The sequence below is a fragment of the Uloborus diversus genome, chromosome 1, assembly GCF_026930045.1.
Source record: "Uloborus diversus isolate 005 chromosome 1, Udiv.v.3.1, whole genome shotgun sequence".
Taxonomy (NCBI): Eukaryota; Metazoa; Arthropoda; class Arachnida; order Araneae; family Uloboridae; genus Uloborus; species Uloborus diversus.
Window position 1 is genome coordinate 250,681,778 of NC_072731.1, and position 25,843 is coordinate 250,707,620.

The window sequence follows — 25,843 nt, forward strand, 5'->3', positions numbered from 1 at the left end:
TTTTCATCTCTCTTCTTGGAAACTTTAATTAAGGGATTGAAGCAAGATAATAGAGAAGTGTTGGTATGAAAGGGGTGCTGTGTTTTCCCCAGAGTTTAGAATCTTAGTGCATTTCTCTCGAACATGTTGTCCACTTTAAGGAAAGGGGGGTTGATTTTTCACCAGTCAGATTTCAAGTGAAAACGGAAAATGCGTTCCTCATTTTCATCATTCTGCTTTTTTAACTCCTACAAAATGGCTACTGAAAACTTTTTTGAATGTAGGGAGCTACTAGTTGAAGATAAGGATTTTTAAATTTTTAGGTGAAAAACCAAGTTGAAGTCGTTGTTCATTTCAAAATCTCTTCCTGTGCACTTTCGACAATTATAAAATTTCAAATCTAGTAAAATATTGAAGACAACTTTATTGATCGTAATTCAAAGTGGTCTCATATTACATATATAAATGCATATAGCGTACGTGTATGTAATTGTGAGAATTTCTAGTGTAATGTTTTTAAAACCTTGATGACTCAAAAACTCGATATCTCAAATTTTTTTCCTGTCCCCGAGAGATTTGAGATATCGAGGTTGTACTGTATATGAATGTTAAAAGTTTAAGGAAAATGTAATATGTCGTATAAACATTACAATTAAGATTCCAGAATTAAAGAAAAGGTGTGTTGCGTTTATAAGCGCACCTAGAAGACGTTTTTTAGATTATCTATAACTGTTCTTGGTGACGTTACCTAGCGCCATGGATGTCGTCTATTATTGATCTAATTCCACCATTTTTCATCCATTGTAGTTGTCTTTTCGACGTGTACAAGACGACTTTCGACTGTTCTGAGCGGACATTTCGACGAGTTAGGGACGGTTTTTAGATCAGTTATAGATGAGTGTTTGTTTCAGATTCGATGACTTTTCAACGTCTATTCCACCAGTTTATGTTGTGTGGGTTTCTGAACGAAGGGTGGGTGCACTCACTGTCTTACGAAAATGAATGTTAAGCGATTTTATTGCTTGGTTTTTGTTGTCGCAATTGAAATTATAAACACCAACCGGATTGTTTAGAGATCCAGATCAGCGAGGGCCGAATAAACAAAACTACAATGCCACAAAGCTCTACATTTACTGTATTTAGATTCAATGCCGTGCTACTAACAGTCAAATTCGTTTAAAAACAGTCGTGGCGCCATCTGGTAAAATGTATATAAAACAAATATATTTAGCTTTTAGAAGAAAGACCTTTTTACGCTTCATTGATGCATTCCTCTCATTCATGAAATTAGAGCAAGAATCTGTTTCTTTTGATATGTAAAGAAAATAAACGCATCGCCGTGATCGTATAGTGGTTAGTACATTGCGTTGTGGCCGCAATAACCCAGGTTCGAATCCTGGTCACGGCATGAGAGCTTTTTTACTAGTAAAACAGCCCCCAAACTGGGCATAGTGATTCGTCACAACTTTACTTAAACTTATTTTTAATTATTTATTTATTTATTTTATTCTTGTTACATTTTGGGCAGTATTTGATCTTAGAAACGACTTAGAAATATTACTACTTCACACAGCGGGGGTTTGCTGGTTTAAAGCGAGTTTATTCCCTTACATTTAACATTGTGCCAACCAAATGTTTCTGACTTAATCGCTGAATTCTGGTTTCTCGTTAATCAGGGCTCGTTATAAGCAAGTTCAACTGTATTTCGTAAAGTTGCACACAAAGAAAAAGAAGGATTAGGAGAGAAAGGATACAATAAAAAAAATACATATTTTAATTCAAATATAAATAGCTTTTTCAAAAAAGACATGGCACTATTCAAAAGATTTTGAGAGACCTGGACAAAACTGGATGGTGTCGGCTACACTATCATTAGCTTTCTGAAATTTTTTCAAACGTAAACAGTCAGATTCAGGTGCTAATTTAGAAATTTGAGGACAGTAGGTCAGATGCATCTTTCCCCTTTAACAATCAGTCCTGTTTTTGCGGATTTTTCCAGAGGCGCGGTAAAGGGTACATACTCCATACAAATTATATCGAAAAACAGCAAAAACCAAACTCACTTATGTGTAATAACATTACGTTCTGAAATCCGTGGAAGGGGGGGGGGGGTTGCCCAATCCAGGGCCAGATTTGGAAGTATAGACGCCCCGGGGCAACGAAAGAGTGAACGCCCCTAATCAGGGTTCGAAAAGATCATCATATTTTCGAAAATATCCGATACTTTGATATATATCCGAATATTTTGATATATATGCGATATTTTCGACCCGTGAAAATTAGGATATTTTGTAAAAATTTAATTGTGGGGGCCCCTTTCTTGTGGAGGCCTCGGGGCAGTAGCCCCGCCTGCCCGCCCCTAAATCTCGCCCTGGCTCCACCTGATCCCTTTAAATGATTAATCTGAATACAATCGACAAAAGTTATACAGAGACAGTGGCGTGGTTTTGGGGGGCAAAACTCATCCCAGAACCCTTGCTTTTAACACTTATTGAAAGTCCTAAATCATATAAGGAAGGTTGTGGCCAAAACCCCCACCCCGACGGTGATTTCTGGCTGCTGTGTAGCAGCCAGATTTGCAGCAGAAACATCTTTTTTTTTTTGTTATTGCATATACTATAGTCTAGGGTATTGAGTTGTAAACTGTAAATTACTTCAGTGAAGTACTACATAGCAACAAATAGCTGTTTTGATGTTAAAAGCCACATTACTATACAATTTATTCACCGATCTTGATTTTAAAAACCGTAACAATCAAATATAAGTTATGTTTTGGTAGGATTTTCAATATGGTCCGTTACTTTTGGGAAGTCCTGGACAAGGGGACCAAGGTCTATTGGGCTTTGAAGTAAATCAGACCTGGTCAAGTCTACAATTACATTTTCTTATGAACATTTAGGATAAACACTCCCGGAGATTCGAATAAACCTGGAATTCCGATAGATGATAAACCAATCTGTCTCCACTTCCACAATTTAAACATAGTACTGAATGGGAGGAAAAGTCTTCAGTACACTGCAACCATGAAGCTGGCAATACTAGCTACCGAAGCTGCACAATGACGAAAAAAAAACTGCGGAATGCATGCATTTTGTTATGGTTTTTAAATATACTGTTAAATGTACTGCTATTGTTATATGGAGAATATACATTTGTAAGGAAAGTCCCCCCCCCCCCAAATGCTGTAGGTTCCCCCCAGAAATGAGACCCGAGACCCAAGAAACGAAAAAGATTTCTCCCTCCTACCTCCATAAAAATGTCAATTATCCTTCCCATGAAAATTTTAAATGAAGGCCTGCCTCAATGGTTCAAGACGAAAAAAAATTACAACGAAATTTCATAATCGATGAATTTTATAGCAGGGGTGCCCACAAGGGTGGAGTTGCGCCATCAAAAAAAAAATTTTTTTTTTGGGGGGGGGGGGGGATATTTAATTTTTTTTAACTTTATTTGTTTAAACTTTATATTGATGTATTTTTAATTTAATTTATTTATTTTATTTTATTTTTTTTATATTTTATTTCATTTATTTATTTAGTTTGTGTGTGTCATTTTGCGTAGTACAGAACTTTTCAAATAAAATAATAATAAAAAAAATAAATAAATAAAAAATATTTAAAAAAATAATTTAAATAAAAAATGTTTTTAAAATAAATTAAATAAAAAAATATTTTAAAAAAATTTAAATAAAAAATGTTTAAAAAAATTAATAAAATAAAAAAAGAGAAATAAAAAAGGGAAAGAGGTTTGAAAAAAAATTTGGGAGGGGGAATTTGCGCCATTGAACTTGGGGGGGGGGGGGATGGGCAACCCCGTTATAGATTATGAATTCATGTTTTATGCGTTTGCGTCTTCGATTCCTTTCAATGCTTTAAACACATCCATGTTTCACTCAATTTCGTTTTTACTCTTCAGCAGTATTATTAATAAAAAATATAATCTTTACAGGCTCAGGCTGGCTTGTATCAATCCAAAAAGAAAAAAAAAAGTTTGACATTCTCCAAAAATAGATGGCGGCACGGTAGCGACGGCAATACCGACTTCAAAGTTGTCACTGCGTCTAATGAAACGAATGCTCTTTTTATCGTTATTATTCTTTTTTATCGGCTCTCCTGTAGAGCGTCGCTAAGCAAATTTCTCATTAACGAAGCCCTGCCGGCGAATTACGAGCGCTTTTTTGGCAACACTCGTCAAAGAAGGCCGCTAGAGCGCAATCAGCACTTTTTTTTCTCGTAAAATTTATTTCTATTTCTATCAGCCACCGCAGATGATGTTGGACATGAGGTTTTTTTTCTAAAGCTATACGCCCGCATTCTAGTTTTTGCTTTAATTTTTAAAATGTATATTTTTTCCGCAAAAAATCGGGATTTAGCAAAAAGAAAAAAAGTACATGAAAGTGAGTACTCAGGCGGAAATGAATACAGTTTTTACATTTTGCTTTTAGCAATAATCATTTGTTGCGTTTGCCTCAAATTAGCTTAAACCCCGTGGGCAAATTTTGAAACAGGAAAATTCATTGAGAAAACGGAGGGAGTGAAGAGTTTCTTTCGTGAACCAAAGACCCCAAGCCATGTGATAGATTATAAAACACAGCATTGGAAGAAATCAGGTTCCTTTCGATAGTCTCACGCAAAACGGGTTGTTGAGTCACGTGACTTGGAGTCGTAGCCTCAGCTTCTGCTAAGACAGTGATCGGACTTGCTCCCTCCATTTACTAATCCTGCTCTAAGGGAGAATCCAAAGGGACCAATGATATCAAACTTTCTTTCAATGCATTAGACCGCCTCCCCTTTCTATCACAAAATGTCACTTTTTTCCTACTGCCACCCTTCGTTTGTCACATGTCACGTTATATTACGTAATTATATTTTCACGAAAATAAACGAGCTGATGTGTGCATCACATGACTTCCTTTTACTCCAATTTAATGTCATTTTCTCATTATTGGCAGTTTTAATGTGATTCAATAGTTTACTCTCTAAATATCACCAACAGTGGCCAAATTGAAACAGATCATTAAAAAAATAAAGATAAAAACGAGCTGATGTGTGAATCACATGACTTCCTTTTACTCCAATTTAATGTCATTTCCCCATTACTGGCAATTTTAATGTGATTCAATAGTTTACTCTCTAAATATCACCAACAGTGGCCAAATTGAAACAGATCATTAAAAAAATAAAGATAAAAACGAGCTGATGTGTGAATCACATGACTTCCTTTTACTCCAATTTAATGTCATTTCCCCATTACTGGCAATTTTAATGTGATTCAATAGTTTACTCTCTAAATATCACCAACAGTGGCCAAATTGAAACAGATCATTAAAAAAATAAAGATAAAAACGAGCTGATGTGTGAATCACATGACTTCCTTTTACTCCAATTTAATGTCATTTCCCCATTACTGGCAATTTTAATGTGATTCAATAGTTTACTCTCTAAATATCACCAACAGTGGCCAAATTGAAACAGATCATTAAAAAAATAAAGATAAAAACGAGCTGATGTGTGAATCACATGACTTCCTTTTACTCCAATTTAATGTCATTTCCCCATTACTGGCAATTTTAATGTGATTCAATAGTTTACTCTCTAAATATCACCAACAGTGGCCAAATTGAAACAGATCATTAAAAAAATAAAGATAAAAACGAGCTGATGTGTGAATCACATGACTTCCTTTTACTCCAATTTAATGTCATTTCCCCATTACTGGCAATTTTAATGTGATTCAATAGTTTACTCTCTAAATATCACCAACAGTGGCCAAATTGAAACAGATCATTAAAAAAATAAAGATAAAAACGAGCTGATGTGTGAATCACATGACTTCCTTTTACTCCAATTTAATGTCATTTCCCCATTACTGGCAATTTTAATGTGATTCAATAGTTTACTCTCTAAATATCACCAACAGTGGCCAAATTGAAACAGATCATTAAAAAAATAAAGATAAAAACGAGCTGATGTGTGAATCACATGACTTCCTTTTACTCCAATTTAATGTCATTTCCCCATTACTGGCAATTTTAATGTGATTCAATAGTTTACTCTCTAAATATCACCAACAGTGGCCAAATTGAAACAGATCATTAAAAAAATAAAGATAAAAACGAGCTGATGTGTGAATCACATGACTTCCTTTTACTCCAATTTAATGTCATTTCCCCATTACTGGCAATTTTAATGTGATTCAATAGTTTACTCTCTAAATATCACCAACAGTGGCCAAATTGAAACAGATCATTAAAAAAATAAAGATAAAAACGAGCTGATGTGTGAATCACATGACTTCCTTTTACTCCAATTTAATGTCATTTCCCCATTACTGGCAATTTTAATGTGATTCAATAGTTTACTCTCTAAATATCACCAACAGTGGCCAAATTGAAACAGATCATTAAAAAAATAAAGATAAAAACGAGCTGATGTGTGAATCACATGACTTCCTTTTACTCCAATTTAATGTCATTTCCCCATTACTGGCAATTTTAATGTGATTCAATAGTTTACTCTCTAAATATCACCAACAGTGGCCAAATTGAAACAGATCATTAAAAAAATAAAGATAAAAACGAGCTGATGTGTGAATCACATGACTTCCTTTTACTCCAATTTAATGTCATTTCCCCATTACTGGCAATTTTAATGTGATTCAATAGTTTACTCTCTAAATATCACCAACAGTGGCCAAATTGAAACAGATCATTAAAAAAATAAAGATAAAAACGAGCTGATGTGTGAATCACATGACTTCCTTTTACTCCAATTTAATGTCATTTCCCCATTACTGGCAATTTTAATGTGATTCAATAGTTTACCCTCTCTTTCACCAACAGTGGCCAAATAGAAAAATTTAAAAAAAAAATCGCCAAGTTTTTTGGCGAAGAAGACAGGCGATATATCGCCAAATGTCCACCAAATTATAACACCGCATGAGTTTACACCGAAATTAGCAATGATTCCCCCCCCCCCCCAAAAAGGGTCAAAAGATCCCTTTAGAAACACCCGAATGCTACCAAAAAGGGAGGTGCACAACTAGACTCCACTAGGAGTCTCCGTACCAAATTTCAACTTTCTAGGACATACCGTTCTTGAGTTATGCGACATAAATACGCACATACATACTAACGTACATACAGACGTCACGAGAAAACTCGTTTTAACTAAAATCTCAATATTCATTCAAGAGTGAGTAAAATGGAAATTAAGGTCGATTTTTGAGTAAAAATTTTGTCGCGAATACAATACTTCCTTTTTTGTAAAAGGAAGTAAAAAAAAACGAAGTCATATTTTGGTATAATTCTCTACATAGTCTAATATTTTCGAGGGCCACAGAAACTAGAGGGCCCTAAGGAGGGTTTTATAGGCCAAATAGCTAATCAGATCCGGATGTTCGCTCTTAGAAGAAAAAAAAATCGTCGCCAAGTTGGCGAAAAAACTTGGCGACCAAAAGCTTGGCGATACGTCACCAAGTGTTTACCAAATTATAACACCACTTAAGTTTGCATCGATATTAACAATGATTTCCCCCCAAAAAGGTGCAAAAGACCCCCTTAGGAACATCCGAAAGCAACCAAAAGGGGAGGTGCACAACTAGACCCCACTACGAGTCTATGTACCAAATTTCAACTTTCTAGGACATACCATTTTTGAGTTATGCGAGATACATACGCACATACGCACATACACACATACATACAGACGTCACGAGAAAAGTCGTTGTAATTACCTCGGTGATGGTCAAAATGGATATTTCGCGTGTCTATACATTCTTAGGCACTTTTCCGCATGTGGTCGAATCGAAAAAAAAACTCAACATTCATTTGGGGGTGAGCAAAATGGAAATTAAGGGCGATTTTTGAGTGAAAATTTTTTCGCGAATACAATACTTCCTTTTTTGTAAAAGGAAGTAATAAAAAAAATAATCGCCAAATTTGTCGCCAAGCTGGCGACAAAACTTGGCGACCGAAAGACTCTGCGATATATCGCCAAGTGTCCGCCAAACCACTTGAGTTTACATCGAAATTAACAATGATTCCCCCCCAAAAAGTGGCAAAAGACCCCCTCTAGAGTATACAAATGCAACCGAAAATGAAGGTGCACAACTAGACACCACTAGGAGTCTACGTACCAAATTTCAACTTTCTAGGACATTCCGTTCTTGAGTTATGCGACATACATACACACATACGCACATACATACGTACATACAGGAGTCACGAAAAAACTCGTTGTAATTAACTCGGGGATCGTCAAAACGGATATTTCGGGTGTCTGTAGGTTCCTAGGCACATATCCACGTGTGGTCGGGATTTAAAAAAAAAAAAACTCAACATTATTTGGGGGTGAGCAAAATGGAAATTAAGGCCGATTTCTGGGTGAAAATTTTTTTGCGAATACAACACTTCCTTTTTTGTAAAAGGAAGTAAAAATGTCGTAATTTCAACCGAAACATGTGATTCGCACTTCTTGTTTCCTCTCCCTCCCTTTTGTCACAAATTGGCACGATTTCTCGATAACGTTGGATTACTGATTTATTTTTCATATAGTTAATTTTTTATTAAATTTCGTTTTATGATCTTTTTCGGAAAACAGGCGTGGTTTTTATGAAGTCACTTGTGATGCATTTTGGTGCGCTACTCCATTGGCGTGCTGAATGTTTACGCATTGTTAAAAAAAGTTTGCCATTGAGCAGTAATATTAATAGCAATCATAATTATAATTTTGAATGAAGGCTTATCTGAAGCAAACACGAAATTCATTACTATCTTTGCACTAACATTTTTATCTTTATCATATGCCAAAAAAATGCGCTCTGCGCTAATGGCATCAGTGAACGGCATTTTATCCCTTGTGATGTCATGAGCAGAAGCGCAAAAAATGAAATGGAATCTGCTCATCGATTAAAATAACGTTTTAAAAATGTTAAATTTTTTCAAATTATTTAAAAAATTGTTAAATACTATGGTTTTAAGCATGCTTTCTTACATTAAAAAATACTTTTAAAATTTCGGAACCAAGCCAATTCCTGACAGATTGTAATAATCAAGTTCTATGCCATTTCAATGCAAGTTTAATGCGAATAAAAAAAATCACACATTCTTTACTCACCTTCTGCTAGGTATTTGACATTGAAATGATGCTGATGCTGGGGTTTGGCACATTTGTGGCGAGGCGAAACCTTTTCCCGGTCCTTTTTGGGTCCCAGGCTGCGAAAGAGGCGTCCCAGCGGGCCCCGTTTCTTGTTTTGCTCCGAAGGAGCATCCGTAGAGGAATTAGAATCTGTAAGAAAGAAATCCGGGGTTGGTTCAAACTGAAAACAATCATTTGAAACTGGTGATGATTTAGGAAGAAATGTTTTTAAAAAAATCATCGTCAGTTTACAAAATTTCTTCAATAGGGAAGTATCAACCTATCAAATATTCCAATTTTAACTATTGCACAATGTTGACAGGCTTACAAAACACAAAAATTCACCATGGCCGGATTTTTAAAACCAACGATTGATTTTTTATGAATTTTTTAAAGAGCGATGCGCAAAAAAGAGGTGTGGCCTAAAACGTCAGCAGCTGACGTCATTTCCCTGTTCCGATCAGAGCTCCATTTCCATGCCGTGTTGCGCCTACCAGGAGGTGAATAGCACTGTCTTTTTCAGCCTTTTTAAAGCATTTAACCAGCATTTTTTCCATCATGGGGCTAGGATTCACGAAAGGTCAATCCAATAACCTTCCTCAAGTAAAGTCATTCATGGTGTTTGACTTTTTTCGAAAGGACGAGAGATTTAATGTCCTAGAAGTACGGGGAGTGAGACAACAAAGTTTCACCATTGTTATTCTTTAAAATTGTACGTACATATCCGTCTATGTTTGCAGTTCATATTATTCGCATTAGTTTCCCTTATCAAGATTGGTCATTTCCATTTGTGTGTCGATGGTTTTTTTTATCTGAATATATAAATTACAATGTAAGAGCGCTATTCCAGTTCTTACTTGGCGGCTTTTAATGAGGCGCGCATTTTGTAACAACCCTACTGCAAGTGATTCCAGTACTAAGTTTTAGAGCAGTTTTTGCATGAAAATTTTTCGCTTTGTTGGCAATAAAAGCTGATCTGCTTTTTGTTTTGTGGAAAATTGTTTTAAATCCACTAATACATGTTAATTATCCTTGAGTTTTTGTGCAATTTAGCAAAAAAAGGAAAAATATATTTTTTTGCTCTTTTGATAAAAATAATAAATTTGAAAATGGTGTTCATTTCATAAAATAAGTACCTTTTTGCAGGTGAGAAAGGTCTTGTATATATAGAAACGCTTCTGGTGATAAACTAAAAATGTATTTTTAAATTATCAATTTGTAATAGTTAAAATTTGAAGATAGTTTGAATGTTAAAAAGAAAGTATTAATAGTTTTTGCATTCTTATTAAAATGGAAATAGTAATGCATCTATTACTTTCTATTTAAGTTTATTGTGCAGGGTTTAAATTCCTTTGTTTACTTGCATTTTTTTAAAAATATCTCATATGCTTATTAAACATTTATTTATGAACAGTTGTGAACATATATTTCAAACTGTATTTCTCACTTGACATAGTTTTAGTTAAAATGAAGTGCAAATTTTCATTTTCAAATTTTAATTAATAAACACACTTGAAAACACTTCTTTCGAAGATCCTGCTGGGACGGAACAATAACAAATCGCTTGTGAGGAGTTTTTTTAGATGTAGATACGCATCCAGGAACGAAGCAATACTTGTAATTGATTCTACTAGCCATGACAAAGAAAATCAAATTAAAAACAATCGCAGAATGCATTAAACCCTACAGACAGCAAAGGATTTTCACTAGCCTTTTATGCGCGCTGCTGTTAGAAGACTCTTGTTTTCCCGCGCCTTCCCCCCAAAGATCGCCAAGCACTTCTTTGTCCTAGCCAACCCCGCCGCCTCGCAGCGCGGCAGTGACGTCAGTCAAAGGACTTACAAGCAAATGACGTCACTCGCGCGTGAACTTTAAAAAATTATTTAAAAAAAAAGTATTAGTCGTATCGTAAAAATTTTTTCGCAGATGATGTTCATGTATGTTACTCTATCAAATAAAAATAAAATTAGAAAATCGAATACTTCCCTATTTTCAGCAATTCTTCGACAGTAGATATACAGGATGTTCTAGAACTGTGTATTACAAAATACAGTCGGACCTCCATATATCGAAGTAGCAAATTGCCGGGAAATATTCGATATATAGAAATTTCGAAATATAGAAACGATCTTATTTTAGCATAAAAGTCTCCTGAAACATTAAAACTAAAGCTAATTTTCGTGCATGAAACCCAATTTCTAATTTATACGAGCATTGGATTAACCGAAAGTTAATAACTGAAAAATTAACAAAAAATACACTTTTGTTCCCTTATACATCTTCATTCTTCGGCAGTTCAACTTGATTCGCAACATGAGGGGATTTTCGTTTTGACAATGTAATCGAGAAAAAAGCAAACAACTTGAATGATTTTTACTGAAACTAAAAAGACTAGGAATGATAATCAACAGACAAAAAGGATAACTTGAAACTGATTTTACTGTGTTATTGGTTACAACTAAGATTTGAAATAAACTTGAGGGAATTTAAAAACTCCAGAACGGAACAATGACCTATCTACACACTCCTCAAACTCAGATTTCTTATGAGTTTCTTAGCAACCTTTAGTAAACATAATTTTCTCCCCGAACCTTCATTTTTCATGAGACAAACAGTCCAAAGTGGAAAAAAAATCTACGAATGTCTCGAATTTTTTTTCGATATATAGAGATTTTTTCGATATATAGATACAATTTTTCTATGTAATGAACATGGAAATTTGCTGGGATTTCGATATATAGAAAATTTCGTTATGTGGAAGTTCGAGATATGGAGGCTCGACTGTAGAGTGATGGTGGTGCACAGGTCGTTGCCAGACTACCCATATTCGACTATACATATTCGAAGAAGAAGAAAGGCAGCAGTTTTTAAATAACAGGTCAATAGTCCTTCAAAAAATTTCCAACAGAATAATAATAAAAGAGGCAAAGTAGTTCCTGAAATGTCCTACTAGAATAAGGACAACATTCTCGAAAAATCCAAATTACTATACTAAATCAATAGTCCCTAAAAATCATTATTAGAATAAAAGTAACATTTTATGAAATACACTATTAGAAAAAGCACTACTTTTCCTAAAAAGTCTCATTAAAATAAGGACAACAGTCTCAAAAAAAAAGAACATACATAATTAATTTAGAGAAAAATTTACGAGGCAAAGCTTTTATTGTAATTAAACTGATTTTATAATTTTTAATACATTATAAAAGCTTATATATGTTATTTGTAATCAAACACACACAAATGATTTTATCACTGATCAAACAGTATACTTGAATAAGTTTTTGACATTTTCAGCAGCCTGATATCTGTATCGGTAAGCGGCGACGCGGGTCGTTTACACCAGAAAAAAGCCTTAATAAAATCTAACTACAATTAAAAATGATAATTTACTGAATGCCGTTTAAAAAGAATTTAAGTAATGGAATTGACAAAATATTAACTTTTTTTTGAAGTTAGTAATATTTTAAAATGCATCACATAAATTTACACATTTTCCCCAATTTTTTCCAGATATTACTTCACTAAACAGGTTGGGATGAAACGATAAATAACTAGGTTGAAAGAGGTAATTACTTGTTTAGTATCTACACGAGAAGTTTAAATTGTCATCACTCATTTTAAAGAAAAGAATACACTCTCATTATCTTTTCATTTTGTAATTTAAAACTCGTGTCAAATATTTGCATTAAGCTAAATGCATTAAACTAGCAAAAGTTTTTCTGTTGTTTTTTCTTTGTTTAAACATTGAGTTTAATGATATTTTGATGTTTAAACAGTTTTTTTTTCCTGCAAGTCAAATTTTGTATTGTTTCCATGTGTGTGTTTTTAGTTTAAAAATGTTTTGTACATAAAACAGCAGATTTACATTTGCTTTAAAAGTAAATTTATGGAAGGTTCTAACAATGTTTCCATTAATTATGTTTTTGATTATGTTTTTCATTAATGACATTATTTAATTATGCTCTCTTTAATTGTACTTTCATTACATTACTTAAACAATATCAGACCATTGCACGCTTTAATATGTATGTTTACTTAGAACGCAATTGATTTATTATAATAGGGACTACTTTGCCTGCTCGCTGTCGCTCACCAATCCCTATACAAGCAGTTTCATTCCAATCGCTACGAGGTTCGAAGTCACCGCTCTTTCTGCTCAGGGCCGACGAGAGGCCATGTCAGCCAAGTCGGAAACTAGGGGCCGTGTCCTTGGGAAAGCCCGGCACGGTTTTATATTATAAGTTTTATTTGTTTTATGGGGAGAGGAGGGGGCCAGAAACCAAACTGACAAGGGGCCCCTATTGGTTCCTGGCTGCCCTGTCACAGCTACACTAACAATATTACAAGTTTAGGTTCAAAGTTGGCTCATAACAATGCACAAAGTTGACATTGCTCATGGGATAGCAAGACGCAAACGTACAGATGGTAATCGCGTCACGTACAAAATGTGTAAAAAGGCAGTTCATCGGTAGGGTTTTCATTCGTACTCAAGTGGTTCATGTGAAAAGGTTTCTAATCTGGGGCCGTTTAGGCCTCATCAGTAAGGCATCGGACTCGTGACCGGAAGTTCCCTGGTTCGATCCTAGCCGGTCGAAGATCCACCGCCTTCATCAATGGTGACTGGAGGACGTTAAATATGCATGTGGTCACAAAGTCCTTTGGCTAAATTATTTTTATTCGACACAAAAATGATCCCCCAAGTGCGAGTCGAAAAAGCCGCAAGGACAGATTTAACATAGAAACGCAGCTACGGCCTTTATTAGAAAAAAATCTGGGATCTAGGTGAGGCTAGCATATAGCAGCACATTGTGCTTGTTGGCTTGACCGGCTTATTTGCTACATTTTGCACATTGTGCTTGAAAATCATTTTAGATCGATTGCCTGTTCCTGAACATGATTCGAAAGTATATCCGCGTTGATTTTAAATGCATCGCTCATCAACTTAAACTTCCAGTTTTCTAAACCGAAAATTTCTGGAAATAAGTCGTTTATTTCATTTTTCAATAGGGTAACGACCCCAGTAATTGGCACTTTAAGAGTTTGTTCTTAAACTTACCTCTGTTTTCATTACTTAGAAAAAAAAATTCACTTGCAAATATTGTTTCCAAGAATGCACATCTGTGCATTTATTTAGTTCACTAAAATCAAAAATATTAGAATTGATATTTTAATAAAAATATAAATATAAAAAGTTACCAAAATCACCAGTAATGGGCACCTGATACCCCAGTGATTGACACCTTGCGCTCCAGTAATTGGCACATGTTAATAGAACTGGAAAATCACTTGATTTTTCCCTTTTAGATTACGTACAAACTTTATCATCATAAGAAACACACTTAATGTTGATTTAAAGTAGGTAATTTTAACATAAATTAATGTTAAATCGCACATCTTGACGTTGAAAAAGTATTTTAGAGAAATGAAAATAACTTTGGAGTTTATCGAAGTTGAGTTATGAAAAAAAATGTCGGAATTATTGCTGCTTCATTAGTCGGTATGCAGTTTCGATTTTACGAATTATTGCTGTTTCTCATAGGAAAAAGAACAATGACCCGATGATTCTAAGGGACCATAAAAAATGAACCGATTCTCTACAGTAGCAATATCTGACCGATGGCCAAACATATTTGTTTTTTATAGCTTCTCTTAAAAATTTAACAGTATATTCTGTAGGATTCAAATCAATAGTAGAACCCATATAATATAGTTGCTACAAAAGTATCAGGAATCAAACTAGTGACAAAATGTACAACACATCAGTTTCTATACGCACATGTACCAATTACTGGAGACCAGCTAATCTGAAGTACCACTAAATGGCATCCATCATTATTTCAAAAATCCAAAAACGGATAAAAATATACTTCTGCCCACTCAAAGTAACACCTTTCAACTAAACAAAACTTTTGACAACGAAAATTTAAAATGTATTTTGAGTCAGAATTTAAGGGATTGATGCGCATGCTTCCCTTAAGCCAGAGAAGAAGCTTTTGCAACAAAAATGGCTGATTTGACACAAGCCACAATTGTTTCTCTTTCCTATGCACTGCTACCATTTAGTACCATGAATTGAAGTTATAATCTTTAAAGTAAATGTACACTCAGTTGGTATATAGCCTTCTACTTTTAAAAGATTGAATACGAATCATATTTTAGAAGGTTTTTGTTGGAAGTGCCAATCACTGGTGACCAGCCAATCACCGGAGGGGTGTTACCCTACTAGCTACTACCCTGATAGAAGCTTCCACAGTTAATTCATGTATGAGCAATGGGAAATTTTTCGTGTGATCAAGGATGTCATTCAGTCTTGGAAAGTATGAAAAGTCTGACTCGGAACTTTGAAAACGTACAAAAAAGATGTCGAAAATATTTAGATGTGACTTCAAAGCTGGGTAAATTATAGTTAGTTTCATTTTCTAATTTTACATTTTTTATAAACTCGCACCTCCCTTGAAATACTTCTATGTTCCTTGGGTCGAGAACTGCTGATCTATCTACGGCGGAAATTTCAATCTTTAGTTACAGCCTAGAATCTACTAGATTCTCGAGTCTGTTTGTCCCCCAATCTTTGGCAAACTATTTACTGGCTGTTCCTGATAAAATCGTGAGTCTAAAGATTTCGATCCTATTTCTGAAGAAAGAAAAAAACAGAAAAAAAAAAAAATCTTCTGAAAGGGGCTGGCGAAAATTCCTGTCTAGACTCTGATAAATCTTGGACTATATACCCACCGGGATATATATTTCTCGCCACACTTATTTGGGATTGAAGAACGAAAATGTTCCGGGCAACAGTTGGCGTCGATTTGAGTGATGAAATATATCTTGAAAAAGAGAGAAAAAAAATCTCGTTTTATTTCTTTTGAGTTAGGTTCCAATTTAAAAAATTTTTCCTCCTATTCTATTTCCCAGCCTGTCTGTGATATAAACGCGTGCGATTGGAACCGTAGGAATGCGTATGGAGGGAAAAGAGAGAATTAGTTTTTTTCGTTCTATTCGAACCTACGCCCTGATCGGTGTTTTTGAACAGCGTAAATGCACGAGTTTCTGCTGCTGGCATGTTGTATAAAAGAAAGTTGTTATAATGGGTACAGAATAGAGGAAAGAAACTTATAGTATTCGCATTTTTTGACTAATACTTCCGAAGGAATAAGGCACACATCGCTGACATTATTTAAGCGTTATGCGGAAAAAAAAGTACACATTGCAGGGAAAAGGTAAAGCGCAGTACCCGGGGTGGCGACAGGAACAGGAAAAAAAAAGTTCCCTGACTTTTCCCTGATTAAGTTTACCAAATTTCCCTGATTTACGTCACTAATGATAATGGTTTCTTTGCCCTACCTGAAAAGCATTGCATATTAAATAAAATGCAGTGTTTAAAACGGTTTAAGCTGGTAATTAAAAATATATTTTGAAAAGATGCTCCTTTTTTGGTAAAAATAATTATTAAATTATCTACAGAGAAATATATAGGAAATCTAAAAAAAATACTTAACTTTCAGGAACCAGTTAACATAAGAATTCTAAGAAACTATTAAAACCACTCTTAAAGACAAATCTAATCATGATAAAACTAAAAAATTTAAATGGAAATAATCTTGAACTGAATTTTCAAGCAGTATAATTGTTACTGCAAGAATAACAAGTTATAGTTAAGTATAGAAGTTTTCCTTACGTAAAAAAATACTGCACCGTGTGAAGGTAAACGGCAGTATCTTCAGAAATTAGTTTTCGAGATATTTGAAGAAATTTGTGGTGGATTCAGTACTAACAATGGGAAAATGTTGGAATTAGACGCTTTTTTCTCGCCTCTTTTTCAGCGGAAACCAAATAAGCGAGCTTGTACAATAAAGGCAACATAACATAGATGACAAAAATGCAAAATAAATAAATAAATAAATAAATAAATAATTTGCGGTAACTGCCCTTTACCTACACACGGTAGAATAGACATATTTATGTAAAACAAATTGAAATCTTCCAACAACGAGTCATATTGAGCTATTCTCTAATCAAGAACTTAGGTTTTAATGAATGAATACAGTATTTTAACTATTAAAAATAATAAAAATATTTACTTATGTAAACAACTCGATTTCAAATGATTTCATTAGTTGTCGAAAAAAAATCTTAGATTACTTTAGTTACAAACAACGTTAAAATACAAAACCAATTATTAATTTTAAAACGCATATGTATATGGTTTTAAAATAAAAGAGTTTAAAGTCTGAAAAAAAAAAAAACTTCGAGTAATCTGAAGTAACGGGGAATAATAACATGGCAAAAAAAACAAATTTGATTTTTTGGTCAAAATTAATTTTAGCAATTAAATTAAAAATGCCAAGTGATAACTTTAAAGATTTTTTCAGCATTAATTTAAAAAACAAAGATCCTTTCTTGAAATCGTGACATAACAGTATGCTAATTACTTCAAGACAATGAGTAAAAGCATGGGAGCAAAGTCATTAATGACGGCTTCCTCTTTGCCTGTAGGGTTGTTTATTTTGCATAGCATGGAATGCGTGAAGGAAAATTTCAGTTAGGTAAAATATATAAACAACTTTACAGACACAGAATCAATCTTAGGAAGCTCATCCTAAGATTGAATACTTTGACCTTGAGGAAAAAAGATGCACAAATATTCGGCATTGTATAATCACACCTCATTAATTTTACTTTTTTAAAACAAATAATTGGCGGAAAATTCGTAGGGAATCAAAGTACTTCATTTTGTAAGGAAAAAAAAATTTTTTTCCCTTCATTTGATCAATTTTCCCTGATTTTTTGTTATTTTTTCAAAATTCCCTGATATTTCCCTAATTTTTCCCTGAGTGAAAAAGTTCCCTGACTTTTAACTGATCTCCATGATTTCCTTGATTTGCCACCACCCTGAGTACCTGAAGACACGAGTTTTTGAAATACTTGAAGAAATGCGTTTTGGATTACCCACTAACAATAGTGAAATTTTGGAATTTTTTTTTTTTTTTTGCATATTTTTAAGCGGAAAACAAGTAAGCAAGCTGTATAACAAAACAAAATACAGATTAAAAAAAAAAAAAAAAAACTGCCGATACTGTTTCAAGGCAGAATCTTTATCTTACTACTTTTATATATGCGAAAGTTTGTCTGTATGGATGTATGGATGTTTGTTACTCTTTCACGCAAAAACTACGGAACGGATTTTCATAAAACTTTACAATAATATAGCTTATGCATCAGAATAACACATAGGGTAGTTTTCGTCGCGTTATGGGGGGAAAACCCCCTTAGGGGGGGGCAATAAAACACAATTTTTGTATAAATTCTCTAATATTGGGATGAAAAAATACTTGCACATATTTACATTATATGTCCATCGAAAGCTCTGATTTTTCTGCTGAAGATGGCACCTGTTCGAAATTTCTAAGTAGAATAAAAAACGAGTTATGAGCTTTTTAGTTCCATGTTCGAAGGCTTTCTTCAACTCAATACAGTATTTAGTGTATCATCTCAACTCCCTGTCGATAGCGGCAATTGTTGTATTGTTGACTATCTTTGCTTTTCGTGACTGTTCAAGGCTTTTCTCAAGTCAAATCTTGAAGTAAGATTTTTGCACAAGATTGGCAAATAATACATGATTTGGCTGATCATTTTCCACTTAAACGGAACTTTAATGTAATTAATGGTTTTTATTATTATTTATGCTGATTGAACGCTTACTCATTATCCAATCAACCAGCAGATCGAAAAAATTTTTGCAGAAAGATTTCCGTAGCTGATGCATTTGGCAGTTTTTTCAACGTCGCTGTTTTTGAAGCCGAAGACTACGTCATAATGTTTCTCAGCTTTCACCATGTGAACAAAATATCGCCAATCAAAGATTTTTCAAAAGACTTTTTTTACTGTGTTAAATAATCCAGCAACTAAATTACGCAAATCCATAAACAGCACAAAAACTTCCATTAATTTTCCTTTTTGCACAATTTCAAACAATCACCAGATTTTACAACTTATTTTGGAAGCATTTCGGATGAAACTGTTTAGCGCCATTTTGTGGTGACCAAAAGTATCTCAGAATCTGGCGACGATATCTCTGTAACGAAAATTAATATCATATCGTTTTACAAAGGAAGGAAAGAAGGGGGGAGAATCATCGAAGGTACCCCAAAACGACTCTCGCAAATTCGGTAAAATCGCACCAAGAGCCCACAATGATTGAAATTTCCCAAAATAGCTAAAGCAAGTTAAGGGGATTACGAGCGCAGCTACTTTTTTTAAATCACTTCGTACTTCATTAGCCATACAGAGAAGGTTTTAGACTCCATGTTAAAAAAAAGTATCAACAGATTAATCTTTTTAAACATGAGAAGATTAATTTCATGTTTTGGAAATTTGTATATGCTTAAATATAGTGCTTTCGTTTCTAAATCAATACTATTTTGTTCTTTATACTTATTGCTATTTTAGTTTTATGGGTAAGGAAGAAACTCGATTTTTACTCACGTCAAAAAGATGTGTTTTAAATTCTTTCACTTAAAACAGAAAACAAAAGCAAGCAACGACTTTTTCTTTTAATTATTACTGACCCAGGCAACGCCGGGTATTTTCACTAGTTAATAATAAAGCTGAAAGTCTGGATCTCTGTCTAGATGTCCGTTACGCGCATAGCGCCTAAACCGTTCTGCCGATTTTCATGAAATTTGTCACACATTTAGTTCTTTGGATAGGGGTGAGCACCTCGAAGCTCTTTTTTGAAAATTCGATTTCGTTCTTTCTCTATTCCATTTTTAAGCCTATTTTACCAAGGGAATTACCATTACATGGGCGAGTAAATTACCATAACATGAACGAGCAAATTACCATACCATGGACGAGCAAATTACCATAACATGGACGAGCAAATTACCATAACATGGACGAGCAAATTAACACAGCATATTGGCGAGAAATTCATCATCCATTATTTGTAAATATACAGGCGAACCAATTGACCTTTTAGTTTTTTACTACGGGCAAAGCTGTGAGGATACCGCTAGTAGTGTAATAAAAGTAAAAGTTATGGTCACAGTAAAACTGAAAAATTTGCTTTAAACTTCGCTTTTAATTTTTCATAGATTTCGTTTTTTTCTTTTATTGAATTCGGATGTCCACTTATATGCAGACAAAGAGATCAGTGAGCGATAACTTTTGATAGATAAATTACTGATCTCTTCGTATGCATCACCACTCCATGCACATGATTCACCATTGAAAGATCAGTTTCCATTAAAAGCTCATACTGTATCAACATGAGAATATCAAAAAGAAAAAAACTGTTGTGTGCAAATTCGTCAAGAATTGTTTACTGAGAAATAAATAAAAATCTTTGTGATAAAAATTAAAAATTATGAAACATCAAAGTTAGAAAAATGCAGATTCTGCTGAAGAAAAAAAAATCATTTATTTTTCGACGATGTTTTTCGTAATTTTTCGTTTTTATTCACAATGTTTTGCTAAGAAAATGATTAAAAAAATTTCTAAAGACACAACGTTCGATATTCGATAACCCATACAAATCAACTTGAAATCCTTCTGCAAGCTAACTGTCAATCGCGATTTATCTTTTATTAGCCACCTTTGCAGAAGAAACATCGCAGGAAAAAATTATAAAATAAACATTCTTGCTTACAGATTTTACAATGAATGGAGAAAGAAAATTAATTAAAAGACAACAAACACAGATATCTAAAAAACGTTAAATTTTTATCTCTTCGTAAAGCAATCAGTACTTGGATAAAGTCAAAAACACATACACACACACAACTCCCGATAACAGAACATTTAAGATACTTCTTGAAAGAAAAAAAAATCAAACAACCAATTTCGTATGTCTCGAGTTAGAGGGCTAGAAATTTATTTCATAAATTAACCTAAGTGTAACAAAACGTCACAAATCTTAGAGGCTATTTTAAACTGTTATTTTAAGAAAACCATTAATTAGAGAATTAGTTGAGGCAGAAAAATGACGCTTATACGCAAAACTTTGCAAAAATAAGGAGATAGATTAAAGGCGTAGCAAGACAAACAATTTTAGCGAGTGTTAGAAAAGCAGAGTAAGTTGAGGAAATTATTTTAACAAGATAACCAACTGATAGTACAGTTTAGAAAAATAATTGAAGCTAGGGAAATTTTACTTTTAATGCGAAAAATTATGAACACAAGATAAACATTGACAGCATTAATCCGCAAGTTCAATAACGGTTGTTGGTTTTATCCAAAAGCTTTTTTTGCTTTAACTCTAATAATGGCGAGTTAATTTTATTTATAAGGAAAAGCTATCCTTTCAAGAAAAATGAGAATAATTTATTAATGAAAAACCTTTAAAATTGACTAAGCCATGCGAGAAAAGTAAGACATTAAATACATTTTCAATTTCTTAAAAAATTCAAAATACATCTGAATTCATTTTTACTATTTTTTTTTCTTATTTATTAAAATTATTTTTCCTAAAATATGTATCAGCAAAAGAATTTTACTTTTTTAAAAAATAAAAAGTTAATCATCTAAATTTTTGTTGAAAGTTATCAGTTTCTTAAAAAATTCAGAATACATCCGAATCCATTTTTAATAATTTTTCTTTCATTTGAAACTAATTTTTCCTAAAATATGTAATTAGCAAAATTGTCTAATCTTTTTTAAATTAAAAATTTATCATCTGAACATTAAAGTTTGCTACATACATTTTTACTCAAAAGTGTTTCTTGCATATCCCGTCTAACCATATTGACAAGAAGAAATAGCGACAAAGTATACATTTTCTTGCTGTATAAGACTATTCATTTCGTTTTTACTTCTCAAGAATAAAAAATTAATTTATTTTAGATTTCTATTTGTATTTAGTGTGTGTTTTGATTATGTTTATTCTGTCTAGATACGATTGATCACAGTCTATCTTCACAAAATATCGCTAAAAACAACAAAATATCAAGATTAAACCTTTTCCTGCTATTACAGTAGAAACTCGTTTTACGCGGGTTTATTTTACGCGGTTTCGATTATAAGCGGTTTAAGATTTAACACCCTTTATTTTGTTTTACGCGGATGAGTTTCGGTTTTACGCGAATGCTGCAATGCAAACAGATAACATTTTCCTCTCTTTCAAAATCCCAACTCCTAAAGATTGCAGATTACACGTAATAAATTGCGTTTTGGCGTGCTAATAACCGAACTGGGGCCCCTGGAGACATTTTATGCGATTGGTTCCAGAACTCTTACCAGAAGTAAAATTATTAAACTCACACAGTTCAAAACTCACTGGAAGAAGAGCTTTCAGGAGTAACAAAGGAGGCCAAAACCAACGAGGATACCGTTTTCTGTGACACACAACCAAAAACGTTCACATTGAAATTTTTGAGCCATTCCTAGATAGTATAAATGATCTTTCTGTTTTGTTAGTGAAGGAAGATTCTATCATGGAAATGACGCAAGTGATCATGGATGCGTTAATGCTCTGCAAAGAATTAGAGAAAAATTCTTAATGACTGCCAAAAGACTATCATAGCCAACTCTTCTTTATAAAAGAACACGAAATTAGTTTATGTTTTCTTTATACATGTTGTGAATAAAAATCGACATAAGTACACATTAAACTTGTTATACAACTAGTGGTACCCGCATGGCTTTGCTCGTAGCAGAAGATTAAAAGGTCTTTTGGTTCGCCTGTATATTTACAAATAATGTATGATGAATTTCTCGCCAATTGGCTTGCCCATGTTACGTTTCCACGTTGCAATAACTTGGTTATTTACTCTTCCATCTAATGATAATTCTGCTCAGTAAAATGTTCTTAAAATCGGAATAGAAAAAGAACAAAATCGAATTATATAAGTTTTACGCATAAACTACAGCCATTTTCAAAGTGAAAGCCAAAAGTTGTTTTTGGTAATGATAGATTTTACCCAGCATCTGGACCTACATTGCGAGAGGCAAGAGGTTTAGTATCTTTTACTTTTCGTTAACACAAACTTAAAAAAAAGAATAGTTTCTAATATATTTCCTACTATTATAACTACTGTAACTTTTACATCAGAATTGATTTCTTACCTGCGGCAGGAAACGGACATGGCTCGTAGAAATACCTCGATCGTGGACTCAGACACCTGCAAAGAGAACAATACAGCATTAGGAAAATGTATATACATACACTGCTAGCAGAGCTACGGTAACGTGGTGATAAGGCGAGTTTTTACAAATCTTGGCGCCTCAGCTGTTTTAAAAGATTTCTGCAGGTATCTTCAAACCAAAGAAGAAATTTGGAAGAAATCTGCAAAAACTCTGAATTTTGTAAATATATCACGTAATTCTTTCCCTTCGAGACTGTCGAGTTTTGTGCCGAATAAGCGGTATTTGTGAGAAATTTAGATCTACTTCCGATTGAAAGAGACTGCAGAAAATTTGCAGATTCCTGCAAAACATGAAGATACCGGCAAAAAAATCTAGAGGGACTCAATTATTGAAACTTCAAATTGCCACCGTCTAATGATTTGAACATTTTTGCTTAGACAATAGGGTGGTTCGAAAAAATCGATTTCTTTATTTCGGATTCGAGTTACTTCTCAAAAGTTGTAGTTTTGGTATGCTCAATCGGGGAAAATAATAAAAAAAACTCTAAGTTGACTAGTTGACATCTTCAATTCGTGCATATGAGGCTGAAAGTTTGAAAAAATATATTAAAAATAGAATGTTTCAAAAAATAATAAAATTAGGGTTTTTTTATTTTTTTGTATTTGTTTACAATGCAACAGCCATTAATATTGTAAGTATTTAGCGTAATTTGAACTTAAAAAAATATTTTATAGCTTTTACACATAAGATCTTTAGTTCGCGCATACGCCTTAGATTGTCAGGAGATTTTCAGCTCTATTTAAGGCGTATACGCAAACTAAAGATCTAATGTAAAAGTTATAAAAATTTTCTTAAGGTTCAAACTACGGTATATACTGACAATTTATGCCTGTTGCCTGACAAAAGTATTTACTAAAATAATTTTATTATTTTTTGAAAAATTCAATTTTTAGTCTATTTTTTCGAACTTTCAGCTTCATGCGCGAACTGAAGATGTCCACTTAGATTTTTTTTCCCCAATTGAGGATTAAAAAACTACAACTTTAGAGAGGTAACGCGATTCTGAAATAAAGAAATCGATTTTTTCGAACCACCCTATTATACAACCCTATACCATTGTGTTTAATATTTTTATCTGCTTTTTTATATGCAACTTGTTAGAAACTTGATGAGGGTAGGACAACTTAGACTATATTGTGAACCAATTATTATCTAATTTCCATTTCAATATTGATTCCTTCAATTGGAACAAGAGTAACACCTCGAATTCTTCCACCAAAACCTGCATTCGATTTCTGTCGGAATTCTGAATAAGAACACCCCTCCGGAAGTTTGGGAAGGGGAAAAACCCCCTTTTCTTTAGCCACCATCGGATATTAATTCACATCCCTCCCACGTGACCAGGGTATCTAATGACACCCTCATGGTGTGAGTCAGTGCTCACAATCAAATCTAATAGAGGAAGACTAGGTGGTGGAATATTTTTCGATACGCATTCACTTTCTATTGCAAATATAGGGTGTATCAAGCAGTAAGGTTGCCACTGAAATTCCTCTAAGAAATGAAAATATTTGGGAAATGTTGAACATGTGAGGGGCATGATTGATTGTTCATTAATATTCAATGACTTGTTGGGGAAATTTTTGAGCAGAAAATGTGTGAGGTCAAAAAGAAAAAGGTGGATCAGATAGTGATGTTTTTAACAGAAATTCTGGCACAGCAGGCGATGTAGACTCTTTCTGTCTCTCGATCACACACACACACGTCACGCAACTCTGATTGCACATGTTGTACAACCTTTAGTTTAGCACATGACTATTAAAATGTTCAAAATGTTGACGGTTAGTGGCTAGACACAATAACAAACAACGAGCGGGTAGCGCGTTATTGATTCGGCAATCTCTCGTCGTTACGTTAGGTATCTAGCCACTAGCGGTCAACATTTTAAACATCTAAAGTAACCATGTGCTAAACTAAAGCAACAGGTGTGATCCGATTTTAATGTAATATAAACACACTTTTCGTTAATTAAAAGTGTCTATAGTTTTCTGACGGACTCAGTATGTAAATACGTGAAAATCTTATTCCTCCAAATAAGCTTCCTGCATTGACTAGAACAAAAAGGAAGAAAAATTGAGATATGTAAACATGAAAAAAAAAAAAATAAATAATAATAATTTGAATTTTGACATCTGGAATTCAAACTATGTTTTTCGCAATCACGAGTGTGTATGTGTGTGTAGGCATATGTATTTGCGTCTGTGTGCATGTTTGAGTGTGTGGGTAGTTGGGTGTATGTGTAGGTGTCTGTATGTATGCGTGTGTGTGTATGTGTTTGTGTATGTATGTGTGTGTATATGTTTGTTTGTACGTGCGTGTATGTATGCGTATAAGTGTAGGATATTGACGCAACCCGGAGATGGCTTTTGCTAGAGGAGCAGCATCGTGAGGAGCCGGTCGACGGTGATGCTGCAGAGGGTGCTGGCGGGAAAATAAAATCATAGCACATCAAAACAGTTAAATGAAAGCAATAAGCAATCGTGATTGCTCGAAAAAATACTTTGTTTTCATAATAGAAAAAAAAATACATTCAAATGATCCGATGATGAGCACCAATTTACTTTCTCTCTCTCTGTCACACA

General features: G+C 33.8%; 1 protein-coding gene and 1 non-coding gene across 2 annotated transcripts in view; one reads left to right on the forward strand and one right to left on the reverse strand.

The window, feature by feature from the left end:
• Positions 1 to 25,843, reverse strand: part of LOC129219878 (uncharacterized) — a 430,493-nt gene that overhangs the window by 25,711 nt on the left and 378,939 nt on the right. Inside the window, exons 5-6 of the mRNA XM_054854190.1 lie at positions 23,181 to 23,236; positions 9,096 to 9,266 (exon numbers count right to left, since the gene is read on the reverse strand). Coding sequence (XP_054710165.1) covers positions 9,096 to 9,266; positions 23,181 to 23,236 — 227 coding nt within the window. The remainder of the gene's footprint in view (positions 1 to 9,095; positions 9,267 to 23,180; positions 23,237 to 25,843) is intronic.
• Trnah-gug (transfer RNA histidin (anticodon GUG)) lies at positions 1,316 to 1,387 on the forward strand. The gene has a single exon. It is a non-coding gene; the product is annotated as a tRNA-His (tRNA).